This window comes from Phyllostomus discolor, chromosome 7, assembly GCF_004126475.2.
Source record: "Phyllostomus discolor isolate MPI-MPIP mPhyDis1 chromosome 7, mPhyDis1.pri.v3, whole genome shotgun sequence".
In the NCBI taxonomy this organism is placed as follows: Eukaryota; Metazoa; Chordata; class Mammalia; order Chiroptera; family Phyllostomidae; genus Phyllostomus; species Phyllostomus discolor.
In genome coordinates, this window is record NC_040909.2 from 123,583,721 (window position 1) to 123,598,938 (window position 15,218).

The 15,218-nt window shown below is 44.0% G+C and overlaps 1 protein-coding gene across 1 annotated transcript in view; it reads right to left on the reverse strand.

Moving 5' to 3' along the window:
• Window positions 1-3,373: 3,373 nt before the first annotated feature.
• Window positions 3,374-15,218, reverse strand: part of EIF3H (eukaryotic translation initiation factor 3 subunit H) — an 82,650-nt gene continuing 70,805 nt past the window's right edge. The window contains exons 4-8 of the mRNA XM_028534008.2: window positions 14,273-14,372; window positions 12,863-13,012; window positions 7,348-7,468; window positions 4,988-5,120; window positions 3,374-3,598 (exon numbers count right to left, since the gene is read on the reverse strand). Of these exons, the coding sequence (XP_028389809.1) occupies window positions 3,501-3,598; window positions 4,988-5,120; window positions 7,348-7,468; window positions 12,863-13,012; window positions 14,273-14,372 (602 nt within the window). The 3' untranslated portion in view covers window positions 3,374-3,500. The remainder of the gene's footprint in view (window positions 3,599-4,987; window positions 5,121-7,347; window positions 7,469-12,862; window positions 13,013-14,272; window positions 14,373-15,218) is intronic.

Genomic DNA, 15,218 nt, shown 5'->3' on the forward strand with positions numbered 1-15,218 from the left:
TGAACCCACAGACTGTATCCCCAAAACCATTGCTGAGGCTTCGGAATAGCCATTCTGGGTCCTGCAGTAGCCCTGGAACCAGGCAGGCTTAAGGTGCATTACAGGGAACGGCGTCTAGGTAAAAGGGAGCTCAAGGCAATGGGCACGAGGCCACACCTGTTTGCTCCAATGAACTGTTAACTTCCCAGATGCCCTGTCTCTGTAACTGGGGCATCCGTCCAAACCCTGTTCCACTCTGTTCAGACAGGTTCTGACTCAGGTGGGTTCTAAGGAGCCCAGCGCAGCCTTAGGCCACGGAATGCAGAAGCAGCCACGGCTTCTCCCTCCCCTTTGTACTATGTGGTAGGCACAGATCTCCTCCCTTCACTACTTGCCTATTAACTACTGTCACCCCTCCTCTTCCTCCTGAGTAAGGGAGGATGCTCTGTTGAATTAGACCAAAGCACTCTGCAAGGCACCAACGACTTGATTGTGCTCTCCACGGACGAGCACTCGAGTCACCTGCTTAAAACAAGCCCCGTAGAGGAACTTAGGTTGGCCCCAGGGCAGTGCTATCCCTTTAAGCACCCTGGCCCCATTTCTCTGACGGAAGGATAACAGCAAAGGACGCCCAGGGAGAACAGAACGACAAGTGATAAATGGTACATTACACATTTAACTTGGATAAGGGGTGTTTACTCTACAAACGGAGTTTACAACTCAAAAAAGCATTTCATAACATTCTGATAGCCAGTTTAATGCCAGCACAATTTAAAAGTGAGGCTGACGTAGGTGTTCTGAAGACTGCTATAAAAACATAGTGATCAATGTAGTAACATTTTAAAAGACACTACATATGAAGTATGTAGATGCTGTAAATGAGAAGTCACAATAACCTCCACTAATTAGGGTAACAATAGATAACATTTCAATTTTCCAGCTTTCAAAAATGGGAGTTACTTTACCTCAATGTTAAAAGAATAAGGTATTTTGGGCATTGTATAACGAGTCATTCCCTCAGGTATTTTTCATTAATAATGCTGTTTTTTGCCCTGGCTGGTGTAGCTCAGTGCATAGAGAGCTGGCCTGAGTCGCTGGTTTGATTCCCAGCAGGGCACATGCCTGCGCTGTGGGTCAGATCCCCAGCTGGGGGGCTGGTGAGGGGCAACCACACATTGATGTTTCCCTCCCTCTCTTTCTCATTCCCTTCCTCTCTAAAAAACTAAAATAAGTAAAAATCTTTTTTAAAAAAGAATAATGCTGTTTTCTAAGACTTTATAATTTATAAAGCTTAGTCAATGATTATGGGGTTAATGGCAATATTTTTACTTCCTTGGTTCATAATTTTCCACTAAACTAACACACGAAGACTTGTTTGTTCCTGGGTAAGTGAATAATTTACTAGACCTGGTTTATGAGCTTTTCTCATTTCAACTTGAAGAAACTGCAAATATTTGTGGAAGAGGAACCACATGCATTTGTTCCTGAACACTGTCAGAACGCAGCCCCCACCGAGCGCGGAACAGCAGCTGCTCCCTGACGCCGCACACTGCACACCCGGGAGGCTGACCGCCCCGACTTGGCTTCCCAAGCCATGCTCCCGCCACCGCACCTCCTCCCTCGACCACCGTCAGAGTCTTCCTTTGGCTGCACTCATGCATCGCTGTGTGCGTTATGGGCATCTAAACAAGCATACGGAATTTACACCAAAGAAATCAGGCCTTAAAAAAACATAACTGAGGCCCTGGCTGGCGTAGCTCAGTGGATTGAGCGCGGGCTGGGAACCAAAGTGTCCCAGGTTCAATTCCCAGCCAGGGTACATGCCTGGGTTGCAGGCCATAACCCCCAGCAACCGCACATTGATGTTTCTCTCTCTCTATCTCCCTTCCCTCTCTAAAAATAAATAAATAAAATCTTTAAAAAAAAAATAACTGAATTTTGTTAAATTAACCTTACCCCACAAGGAAAACAGAAATTAGGCTTATGTTTGAACGTATTTTCCTTCGTTTTGCTGTTGCTCAGGCGTGCTTTGTTCAACTCCGCACGTCACTTCAAACCCAGGGGACGAGAATGCAGGGAAAGGAGTCAGCAGAGAACAGGCGTGCATGGCGGGCACCTGCCCAGCTGATTGACACCTGCCTCTGCCTGACACGGTCCCGCTCAAGCAAGACATCGCTGTGGGTGACAGCAAATCAGCGTGCAGTTTCTCAAAGACAATTTGGCAGTACGGGTTAGAAGCCCTCGACTTTTAAATACCTTGGACTAGTTAAATCCACTTCTAGGAATTTATCCTAGAGAGCTAATTACACATGTGAGCGAGTGTTTGGAGTCTGGAAGGATCAAGGACCTGAGCTTTTTAAAAGCAAAAACCTGCTCGTGACCCCATACATATACTGGACAAGACCCACTGAGTGCCTGCTGCATACCACCCCGTGTGGTGTGTCTTACCTCAACCCCTGTGAACTTCTGACACGCACACCTACCACACGCGGCTAACACACTCGTCTTTTCTCCTCCCACCTGGACGAGGAAGGGGAGGCTAAGCAACTGGTCTAAGGACGCACTGGCGGGCGAGGAGCCAGGTAGGAAGCCGACTGCCTGATCTCAGAACTGCCCCCATGGGGCCTCTAAAACAGTGTCGTTGGAGAAGAGATTTCTCGGCCCTCCTCACCCTTGACCCATTCCTTCTGATGATGCTCCCAGTTGCTGAAGTCTTCCAGGTGAAGATCGCCCTGAGCATCACAGGCCTGCCCCACCCGCAGGCAGACCTGATGTGGGCATTACACAAAATAGTGGGATCTTTGATGGTCTTTCAAATACAAACCACTAGCTTTTTCCCAGCATACTACTCTCCTCCCAAATCTTTTTTCTTCACTCAAAAAATAGATTTTTATTTCATGGCATGAAAAAGATAAACACGAAGTCCTAAAATTTAAAAATGCACATAGAACGAACTTCGTTTTCACCCCAAATATAGCCCTTTGATAAAGTAATTTGTTTTGTCCAGTTCCTGTGCCTGTGACCTACGGGCACGAGGACTGGTCAACCATCGCCCGAAAACACGCCGAGGCGGACCTCTGGGAAGAAGCGCCCTGAGCGACTGCAGGCCCGGGGCCGGGGCCTGGAGGAGACACGAAGCCCAGGCTTCCCGGGGCGTGCGAGCGGTGCGGTGCTCGAACCCGCCGTGGGCGCCAGGACCTCTGGGTCAGGGGTCGGCACGAGCAGCACTGACCGTGTGGGTGAGACGTGGCGCCTCAGAGGTGCAAAGGCGATGGACCCTGGCGGCCTGAGCTCTGGCGAAGACGGTTCATCTTCTGGAAGTGAGTAGGGAGAGGAAAGCAAAAATAGCAGCTAGATAGAACATGCTTCAAACCAAATGAGTAAGCAGTCAAGGCTGTTTTATTTATACATATTTTATTATCGGATAGAAAGACTTCAATATGCAAATGTGTTACTTCCAAGATGGCCCCGATGTGACCCCGAGAGTCCACGTTAACTCCTGTTCCGGAAGCTTCATCTCCTTAGTTGTTGTACTCCTGCAGAGCCTGCGCCATGAAGAGCTTGCCTAGGTTCTGGGCGGTGAATTCCTTGATATTCTGGCAGTAAGTATTAATTTGGCCTGTGTGTATGGGAAAGCGAAAGAGTGAGTTACAACGTTCCACAAATTATCAAATGACCTAGAACACTGATCACACAAGAAATCAACATAATACGGAAGCACTGGTATTTTGAGTTAAAAGGATGTAAGAATCCATTCTACTTTTCCATTAGGGGTAATAAGGGTTAGCAGTTAAGCTGCGTCCCACTCTTGGCTACACAGAGAAGGGAAACTACAACTTTAAGAACAAGCTGTCAGCAGTTAAGGACACACTGACTACCAATAGAAATGCAGGACCTCGCGCTCAGCCCAGCAGGGCACGAGGCCAAGAGCAGCAGCGGCGGCAGCCCCAGCGGGCAGGAAGGGCCGCAACCCGCTCGCCCGCCGGATCGGGGACTGTGGAGCGGCTTTCAGTCTGTGCTCGGGAACCCGAAGGGCTCCCCCCCCCCCGGAGTCGCCACGGAGCCAGAGCACAGAGTCCGCGGGAAGAAAGGACTCTGCTTTTAAGTCTCACAACTAATGATCTCAACTGCTGCCGCAGTCACGTGTTTTTGAAAGTATGAGAAGCACCATTCTGTTTGCACCGGACCTTATGTGAGGAACGTGTCTCGGTTTTCCAAATTTAATTTACACCTGTTCTAGAAAGCTTTACAGAACTTAGATTTCTCTCCCACCCTAAAAATAGATCAACAGAACTGTATCAGTAGAAATTGTGGAAGATCAGATTTTCTTAGAATAGGATTTTTCACTCTAATAAATGCCTCAGAGACAATGGCTGACTGAATTAAACAGCATTTAACATTTATATAGAAATAAAGTACTTATAGTTAATAAGATCGTGATGAATGTTACATATTCAGAATCAAGTCCTAGTGTAGAACATAAAACAGCTACCACTCAAAGGAGGTGTTAAATGTTAAGTATCTCCAGAGAGAGTCCACCCAGAATTGCATTCATGTTGCTACAATTTAAGGGAAACACTTTTCCATTAAGCCAGAAAATTCAATTCAGTTCGAACACCACACACAGACTTGGGCTCAGGGCCGTGCTAGAACATGACAAGTAAATAAATGGCTTCAGCTAAATGATCTTCTGCACTATGAGATTGTAAAGTTTTTTTTCTTACTCTCCATGAAAGATAACAAACAAAACATCTGAGAAAGTTTATAATGCCATCTCAAAAATGGTTCTGCAAACACACAGGGAGGCACTGAACAGGCCCTGAAAACAACACAGCCTCACAAATTCTTAAATTCTGAAAGTACAGGAACCAGATTCAAATTTGTCACTCAACCACTTTAAGCGCACTAACTTCTATGACGTATGTTTTCTGTTCCTCCCACTCTCTCCCCCGCCGCCTGCTTTCTAAAGAGCGAAGGAACCAGCCGCGTCTGCACGGGCACACAGCACCTGCGATGAGCAGCGAGTCCATCCGGGCCGGCGCCTGCAGCGGCTTGAAGAGCTTGGACAGGTCCTCCTCGGGGAGCGGGGGCTCCCCCCGGCTCTGGCGCTGCATGTTCTCCTGCTGGCGGCGCTGCTGATACTGAGGTTCAGAGGGAAGACGACGTGGTTATTTTTCTCTGACAGCAAAGCAAGAACACTCTCACGTACACAACCAGCAAAACCCCACTGCTCTCAACTCCCATCTCTCTTACAAAGGGCAACCCTCGGTTCCTCTTGCTCCTGAGAGGCTACACACTGCAACAGAAGAAAATTTCTCTGTCGTAAACCCAGTGTCACTCTGAGCTCTAAGAGTCTGTAACTAATGATTCAGAAAAACAAAATGGGTATGTGAGAAACAGGAGGCTTAAAAGTCAAAGAAGCTCAGGATTAATTAGTGAATGAGGGGGAGTAACTGCCATTTCTGACCATGGGGTCAATGACAGCATTACAAGTGCAAGTTATCTCCACTTTAATAACTCAATAATGAACTGCCACATGCGGGAATTCTTTCAACTTTATCCCTACTGACCAATATAACAACACTGATGAAGTCATTATCACATTATTCTGACATCATCATCACTATATTATTATTATACAGATAATCATCTGTGCTTTAAGTCAGTAGCTAAGAATGAGTATTATTAGCTCAGATAATGCTGCAAAAACTTTCCAACTCTGGACTCCTATGATTCTTTGGAGAGAAGGTGGGGATATATATAAAGGCACAGATCAGCGGTCCCCAGCCTTAGCAGCACCAGGGACCTGTCTGTGGAAGATGGGGTGAGTGGTGGCGTGGGGACAGGAGGCGGAGGCAGTAATGCAAGGTTTCGCCCCCCCCTCCCCCATTATTCACCTCCTGCTGTGCAGCCTGGTTCCTAACAGGCCAGGGACTAACTTGGGGGGGCGGGGTTGCGATGCCTAGTACAGATCACCTACAAACGTACAGATCAAAGTACAAGCGAGAGCTAATAGTTGTAAACTGCGTACAACAGCAGAGGACATAACATCCCACACAGAGTCTTAAAAGGCCAGGTAATGAGAAGCCAAAGTGGGCAGCACACATTTTAAGTTCTTGGAGGTCGGTCCTAGGAAACCAGGGGAAATAGTTCTTCCTAAAATAGAGGAGTAACTTGCTTTGCAAAGATTCCTATACTTAATATGGGTTGTGGTAAGAAAAAATAAACATCAAATGCAAAATTTTAAGGTATATTAGAATTCTGAAGAAACAGCTGAAGACTGGTTTCCGGAATCAACCGTCCCACCAGGGACACGTTTTCCTGTTTGACACCCAGGGCCAAGTCCTTCACCCAAAGGAAGGGCCTGGTGTCAGGCCCTTGATTGCAGAAGAATGCAATCAAGTAGGGTTCGGGGTCTTTCTCCCCCAGTTTGTCCGAGATTTTCACCATCTCCACCTTTACCACCATTTTCTCAGTTAAAATACTTAATATATGTGTGTTTGTAATTCTAAGTATGGTTGAAACAACGTATTTTAAATTTCATTAAACAAATGAACACTGACATTTAAAAAAATTTGATACTTTTTCAAAACCACTGAATTCTACTATTAATAACACCTACTGAAAAGCACATTTTAATGCACACAAAGTAGTCACACACAAACACTTTCACATATGGACACTTTAAGTAGTATGGCCGTAGTATGGCCGCAGTATCTCTTTAGGGAGACGAGTTGTCTATGAATCAAATATTAAGAACACTTCAGAGCCATATAGCCCAAAAACAATACCCCGGGAACCGTGAAAATCAGGTGGCCTTCAGGCAACACTAATAAAGAAAAGGTTAAATGGCCACAGCAGTGTATGTGCGTATGAGCATATTCAGGTAACTCTAGGGTTTTTATCTGTATTACACCATCTATTTCACAGCAGTTGGTCTATTATCTCCTATCAAAACTGCTTGCTCTTAATCACAATTGCTCAGTTTTGTAAATGAACTAAAGATTGCTAACTATGCTGCAATGAGCCACTACCAAACCAATTATAGTTAGTAAAGAAATGAGCTGTGACACTCCAGAATCTCTCTGCCGATTTTCGCAATAAATGCAACTCTTATTTGCATAACCTTGGCATTACAATCTGAGCTTAACATACCGGCTCTCTCTAAGCAAGGTATTTTTAAGTACAGCTTGCATGTAATATATTAGAAACATACTGCACCAAGATAATCTTTTAAAGTATGATGGAGTTATTACTAGCTAAAAGCCAGTGCCTTATCAAAGATAATTTAGATCATTTTGAAGATGACTCTTGAAGCATCCTACTTCAAAACGAGTTCTGTTTGCTGAAGTTTTCCGTCATACCGACCTGGTGTTTCTGCTGCTGCTGTTTGCTCATGTTCCTCATGTAGGTGTTGTACTTCAGTATGTCCTGGCTCATCTCATCCACTCTGTCCATCAGCAACTGCAGCGTCTTTCCCAAATGGTTGCTGAAACGTGAATATACTGACACGTCACATTTTAAAGTTACAGTTCTGCCACTGCTCTGGAAGAGCTCCGAGGTATTAAACTGACCTGCCATTTGCTAAATGGGTAGGAAGGCATGTACACACACAAGCCAGGGTAGAGGAGAGGCTCTGAGTCAGCTTGTGGTTCAGCCTTCTGCATCTGAAACAGCTAGCTCAGTTTCTTTTTGTCAGAGCACATGCATGTCAGGGTAGGAACTGTTCAATGTACCTGGCAGGATATCTACATGTATATTTATTTTCCTTACAACCCAGTTTAACCTAAGGTCAGTACTTCTGAACCCTTTTCCTTAGCAACCCCTCCCCGAAATGGTGCTCCACAGCATTTACGTCGGTAGCCACAGTTAGGAAAGACCATGCAGAGCGACTAAGACTTCTGGCACAGGATGTCTCTAACAGGTTTTCAAAGAGCAACAACAGCATTTAATCTGCAAAGCCGAAGGAGAGGGCTTCTCTGCTCTTGCCCTTCCTAGAATCTGTGGTACAGTTGTTCCTACTTCTTTTCCTCTCCAGAAATTTCTACTGCAGCTCATCTACCAATATCTTATAACATGATGCTAATGCACATCACTTTATGAACATCACTGATGTACTACTTACTGGCTAGAAAATGACCGGCATGTTCACTGATGTCTGCTTGCAACCATCTCCCACCACATGGTAAGGCCCGCTACTGCGTGTGTGCTATAAAATCCACTGGCTGACGAAGAGCACCCATTCACTCATTTCAAGACCTATTACGTCCCAGCTTCAGTGCTGGCAAACGGAGACAACAGTGAAAGAGACATTCACGGTCTCTGTCTACTGAGCTTACAACTGATTGGGCGGGGGGGAGAAAAGGGGAAGTAGACACTTAAATAGAATGGCAGGAACATCTCTGTAGGGAGACGAGAGGCTGAAAGCAAAGGGTGAGAAGGAAGCAGCCCGAGAGAGGCGAGAACTAGACAGATGAGAAGAGGGCATGACTAGAGCGCAGCACCAGGTTGAGGAGGTCAGGCGGGCACACAGGGGAAGCCGTTTGCTGCGCCACCCGACACCCAGCAACACTGTGAACGAGACCCCTCAACTTCGGGTGAACGGTGCCCTGAAGTTCAACATGTCCGTCACTGGTTTGGCCTTAAACTTGAGAACGACCACTCTGGCGGCTCTGCAGAGAACCGACTGGAGAGCAGAACCAGGGAATCCGGAAGGAGTCTATTGGGGCCTGCTGGCGAGGACGCACAGAAACTGGGATGCTCTCACGTGGTGGTGGGGTGAAAGCACGGCGTGGCCACTGAGAAAACCACCTGGCAGCTCCTCAGAAAGTTAAACGGAGAGTTACTAGAGGACCCAGCAAGTCCATTCGTCAGTACATACTCCAGAGAAATGAAAACACGCTCACCCAAAACTCTGCACATGTATGTCAACAGCTGCATGATTCATAACAGCCAAAAAGTAGAAAAAGCCCAAATGTCCTTCAAAGGATGAATGAATCAAATGTGCTTCATCCATACCACAGAATACTACTGAGTCATAAGAAGCATGCAGTACTGACGTGGGAGTGAAACTTGTACTAAGTTGTACTAATAACATTGTACTCAGTGGGAGAAGTCAGATGTAGAAGGCCTCTCACTGCACGGTTCTGTTTATAGGAAATGTGCAGAGCAGGCAATCCACACACAGAGAAAGCCATCAGTGCCGGCCAGCGATGCAGGACGGAGGAGCGGCTGGTTCACGAGTGGGGGGTTTCTGTTCGGGCGATGAAAATGTTCTGGAACCAGTGGTGATTGTTGCACAACATTGCAAGCTCATTAAAAGCCAGTCAGTTGTACTTTTTAAAATGGTGGGTTTTACTCTTTGTATAAAATTCTACTAAAAATTTTGACTATTAAAAAAAGGATAAAATAAAGCAAAAAGTGAAAGAAAATGGATAATGATGCATGAGGTCAAAAGATGTCTTTCTTTAGCTTTGATTTTTAAGATGAGAGAGTCTTAAGCAAGTTTAAATGTCCTTCTTAAGAGATGCATGTTAGTCTCTTGGGGTTAAGAGTCATGTCTGCAATTTTCTTTCAAATAATTCAGGGGAAAGTACGTGGTTCGTTCGTTTGTTTGTATGTATGTGTCTAGAGAGCAGGTGCAAATGTGGCGGGACACACCCCTGGTGAATCTAGGTAACAGGGTTCTGGGGTGTTCGTTGCATTTTACTCTTTCAATTTTTCTTAAGAGGTGAACATTTTCAAGATTTTCTGAAACTGGGGAAAACAGGGCAATGAACAGAGCAGGAAAGAACCCACAGAGAGAGGCACGGAAGACGCTGAGGAGGAAGAGCAGGAGGGCAGGGACGGGAGCGGCCTGAGGGGGACCCTGGTCCTTTCCTTCTGACCAGCAAAGAACCGAGGCCCTAAAAGTGGTATTAAATGCAAGAAGTGCCATAACTAACTACATGGTTAGTTGTTAACTAAGTCCTTTATGTCTTCAAGTGCAACAGGCACTCAGAGAAGGGAACGGCCAGCATCAACCCTGGGACCAGGTGGCTGGGGCAGTGAGGGGGGGTGCACAGCGACCGTGGAGAAAGATCCCTGAAGGCGAGTTACTGTGGTCTGTGGAGAAGGACCCAGCGCCTGCTCCCGGAGCTTCAATGCTGGAGGCTGACTCTGCTGATCTGAGTAATGAGAAAGGTACTACTAGAATAGACCACCTCTCCCCTCCAAAAATAGTATTATGTATTAAAGTGCTAATATCATATACGTAACTATAGTGAAGAACACAAAAAAAGCACAGGCAGTGTGGACTTTGAACATTTCATAACATTTATATAATTATAATGCTCTTCAGAAATATAGCCGATAAGAAATACTAAAAAAACAAAAAAAAACCACACACAGACTCAAAAGTCTGCATAATAGTCTTTGTAAGGCAAAAGGAATTAACAGTAATCTGTAACTATTTCACAGATACCAGGAAATCACAGGTCCATTACCAAGGGTGATTTTATGGGGGCCCTTTCAGGACCAGCCCCACTAGGATACTCGAACAGGGAGTTACTGTTAGGAGGCTCAGGAAAACAGCCTTTCCATTCACTCCCACGGAGACAAGAGGAGCGAGCGCAGACGGCCTGACACAGACGCCGACCGGGACCTGCGGGGACAGGCCAGCTCTGGCCGCGGTGCCCGTTTACCCTCAGCATCCTCCTGCGATGCCACCCTGAGTGTGCTTTTTAAAAGAGGAAATAAAAATAATTGTTTTTTCATGTGTGAAAAGCTAAAGGCTTATGTAACACATTTATAAAAAATTAATAAAAGCTGTTACAAAATAGCTATTACCAGAACTTTCATCTAATAAAATTAAAAATTAGAACTTTTTAAATGAAGGGACTGTCGCATGTTTTATTCGCAGCACAGACAAATTTATCAGGTAAATCAAAGAACTGGTAACCACATATGGGTTGTGAAAAAAAAAAAAAAGCAAGACCAAACAAAATGTTTAAGGAGCTGCTTAAGAATGATTTCTGATGTGGTTTCTTAAGAGAAAATTTCATGGCAACTGGCCTGATTAATGTTATAAAATAAAATCTGAAATGAACAAAGCTTTTAAAATAGTATCATCAGTGTGGGTCAGTGTGACAGTCCATTGGCGTAAGCACCGCCTCAAGGCTGCTTCATGGTTTCTCCCAACAGGGGCACCATGTGCCCTGAGGGGGACTTCACATGAAACAGCGAAGGGCCTCACCTCCTCTTCCACCACACAAACACAGGAGATAAAAACTAAAATACAGTCTTTGTCTCGATCTGCGTAGCTATGGCGAATCGGGAACATTTTCTCGACTACTAAAACTGATGCCCTGGACAGACAGACAGACACCACGCGCCAGCTCGCTCACTGCTAACGTGAGAGCACAGAAGGGCTATGTGTGTTCCGTGCGCTCCGTAAAGGAAGCCTGGGGAAAGGTGAAGACATAAATTATGCAAGCAAAACCTTTCACATAGTAAATTTAAAATTATTATATAACTATATATTTAATTCATCAAATTGTAACTTTGTGTTTCTGAGAAAGGCTCTTAGCTCGAAGCTTTAAATACAGGTGTGCCAAGTGGGTTTGTAAAGCAATAAGGAAAAATACGACCTTCTAAAAGAGACGAATTAAAGCATTATTATGAATACATGCTTGCAGTCAAACAGCACGTTCTTTGGTGCCAAATCAGCCGCGCAACCTGGCTGTCTCACGCACGTTGCTCGCCACCCCGTTTCCTCCTCCACCTCCCATGAAGACTCGGCCTCAGTGTGCACGCACGCAGTGAGGGGTGGCGCCTCGACCACAGCTCTGGCTACCCCCGGGCACGAAGACACCCGGCTCCCTGGCCCCACAGTCCTAGCCATCGTGGGGCATGCAGGAGACCCCCGGCTCTCTGATCCTTCTGCATTTATCCCACTGGTTTTATGGCAGAGAATTTTGTATCATTCTGTTACACAAGCTTCCATCTGGGATAACTAGAAATCTGATTAAGTAATTGAGCTTCTGTTCCAAACTCATTCCTTAAGAAAACAATGTTTCTCTCAGCCATTCAACAAAAGCATACTGATTGCTTACCTACTCTGTCCATTTAATTTCCTCCTATGGGTGTGTTAGCCCTCACCCACCACACCACAATCACTACTATCAAGCTTAAAGGGCTTCGAAGAAGAGCTATATATAGGAATCTGTTCATATTTCTGTTAAGAGAATAAATGAGGGGGAAAGAAACAGTAACACCATAAAGGAAACAATTTGTTTTGGAACACTTCAGTCAGCATTTTACCAATACAATAAATAATCTTAGCAACTAGATACGCCAGACCAGTCACGGTGGAGCAAGGTGTGTCACCGCGGTCTGAGAGAGTAAAAGATAGTGCCAGGTTCCCAGATTCTAATTTTAGTTGGGAATTCAAACTGGAAGCTTTCTACTAATAAAGTCTGCATCTGAACTAGGGAAAGTACCACCAGTAAAACAAAAAGGTATTTTTGTTTTTCTCCTGAGCATTATTAAACACCCAGACATAAAATACCATAAGCCTCTGAGGGCAGTGTACAATAAATAACACTGAGCCCAATAAAAAAAAAACCTCTCCCACAGGCATTTACCTTATCAAAGCAAAAATGATACAGCAAAGGCAACAGAGGGTTCTCAGAACAGGAGCTCATTAGTATTCAAATACTGTTTCACTTTATCAGTTTGGCGGTTTTCCTGGGCAGGACAAGTACTACATGTTGTTGTTACATGTCTTAGTAACCTCAAAATGCGCTGAAGTAATTTTCTTCTTGTTTCATAGTTTAGAGTCTAAGTAAAAGAATCTTCTGCAGAAAGCGATAGAAAGGGACTTTTCATGAGGCAGGCCCCTTACCTGCTAGCGAGGCTGAGCAACTCATGTTTATCTGCCACAGCTGACTTCTTCTCAAGCTCCCACATTAGGACGTTGATCAGATGTGAGTTTTTAATTACAATCGGCACTTCTTCGAACATGTGCTCAAAGGTGATACTTCCCTTTTTCAATCTGTGAAGTGTGTTAAAAATAATTTAGCCTGGTGGTCAGAAATAAATGTTAAATTGACTATTTCATACATTTCCCCCTAATTACAGGCCCTCCCCAGAATCTTTGTTTCATTAGTACTCGCTAAAAAAGGGCGAGAAAAAGTTTCACAGTGAAGCATAACTCGAGTGATTGGAATAATGAGAATGATCTGCATTTGAGCTATAAGCCCAGAAGATAAAATTCCAGGCAAAAGAAACTTATTTCTTTGTAATCGGGTAACCTCCAAATTTCACAGATAATAAAATGTAAATGTCATGGTTATGACACTTAGGAAGTTATGCTATATAACCTATGTTAAAAACAATTAAAATAAATAGCTAGAAAAGAGAAATACTCAAGTTCTTGGAAAGTTCACTTTAAAAGCCTACTGAACCGGAGAGATTGACAAGTAGCAGGCTACTACCCAGACTAGCCCCCATCCAGTGCTCCCGAACACGGCAAGAATGCAGCTTCCCATAGCTTAGCTTTAACTACCATACCCAGAAATTCTTCATGCTTTCTTTTTAAGTCCTTTAAAAAGAACTTTAAAACATTTTCTTTTTATATTCTTTGCACCTTAATTTATTTCAGGAGTCAAATGGAAAACCAGCAATGAAATTTCTGTCTGTCCTACGTGAAGTCAAAGCCACTAACTTTAATAAGGAAAAAAAATTCCTATAATGAACAGAAAATGAAAAAGTTCTGAATATTTCTTAAAATTTCTAATGCCAATATTCCAACGTCTTTGTGTAAGATCACAAAACAGCTTTACTGATTAATTTTCTGCATACTTGTCACCCAAAAATTCCCAGTAAGACGCATCCCTTCTGAACCCTAAAATGTTTACCCCCGGCCCCCCACCCCCGAAACAGGAGCTCGGGAAGTAAGACACAGAGCTCACAACTGGACTGACTCGGAGCTTACAGGCTGGGAGCCGCTGATCCTTCTTTACATCTCCCTTTATTTAATCATTTCATTCTTCAAACCCGGTAGTAGCTAATTAATTCCTACTCCAACTGAACTCACCCTTGGTGAGAACAACAGATGAGACATCCCATAAAGAATAGTTTAAACACGGAAAGGGAGAAATCAGTGGCACTCGGCCATGCAGAAAACTTCTACCGTCCACATGGCAAAAGCATTACCACACCACCGAGGATTCAATAAATGTGGCAAACTAAAATCTTTAAAGAAAAACACTCAGCCCTTTGCTGTATGCCTTATAGGCCCCCAAACACTTACGCTTCAGGAGAAAAATCCTTCTCTTTACAAACTTCCATCAGTTTAGGAGTCAGTCTGTATGCCTTTAGGGAGAGAGACCCTTGGGCAGTTTTTATGGGATCTCAAATAAGAAAAAGAGAAAGTAATTACTAAGAATTCTGTCACTGCCAGGGCTTGAATGACATTGGTTCTAGGCACACTCTGTTCTTTAGCATACCACCTTTGCAAAATGAAGATCAAAATAAACAATCAGAACACAATCTGAAGCAGATTCAAGCCAGTGTAGCAAACAGAAGTGGAAATGGAGGAACCTATTCTCCTACTTATAATAGGTAGAATAACTTCCTGAGCTAGAACCAGTAATCTTCATGAGAATTAAATACATCGTATGTCCTATACATTTGTTGTAATTAGAAGGAAAATACTGATAAATATTAAATATTACAATCTACTCCATGTACTGATATGGTTCTTCAGTTAACTGATTTCAGTGAACAGCCTCACAAACAAAATGTATCCATACTGATATGCACTGTTCAAATTTCTTAGTTGAAGCAGGTTTTTAAAAAAACACACACTAAACTCAAAGTGCTATCACAAAAATGTCTTTTTTGGTTTTAGAGAAACTCATTTTGTCAAAACTAACTGCTATCACAAAAGTGTCTCTTTAGGTTTAGAGAAACTCATTTTGTCAACACTAACTGCTCCAACAGTCCATGAGTAAGGGAGCTTAGCACTTGCGGCATGATAACGGCTCTGGCATGCCAATGTTCGCCTAAAACCTGTGTTAACATTCATGTTGTCTGAAACCTAACACAGTGAAACTTTTAGCAATAGGTGATAAAATGAAAACCAAAATAGATTGAAACAAGTGGAAAATTCATCAAGGTCTGATGATGCAATGTTTCCAGCCAATATAAGTACACTTTAACAACTTGTTCTTTACTGTAATCCAATTGTTAACATA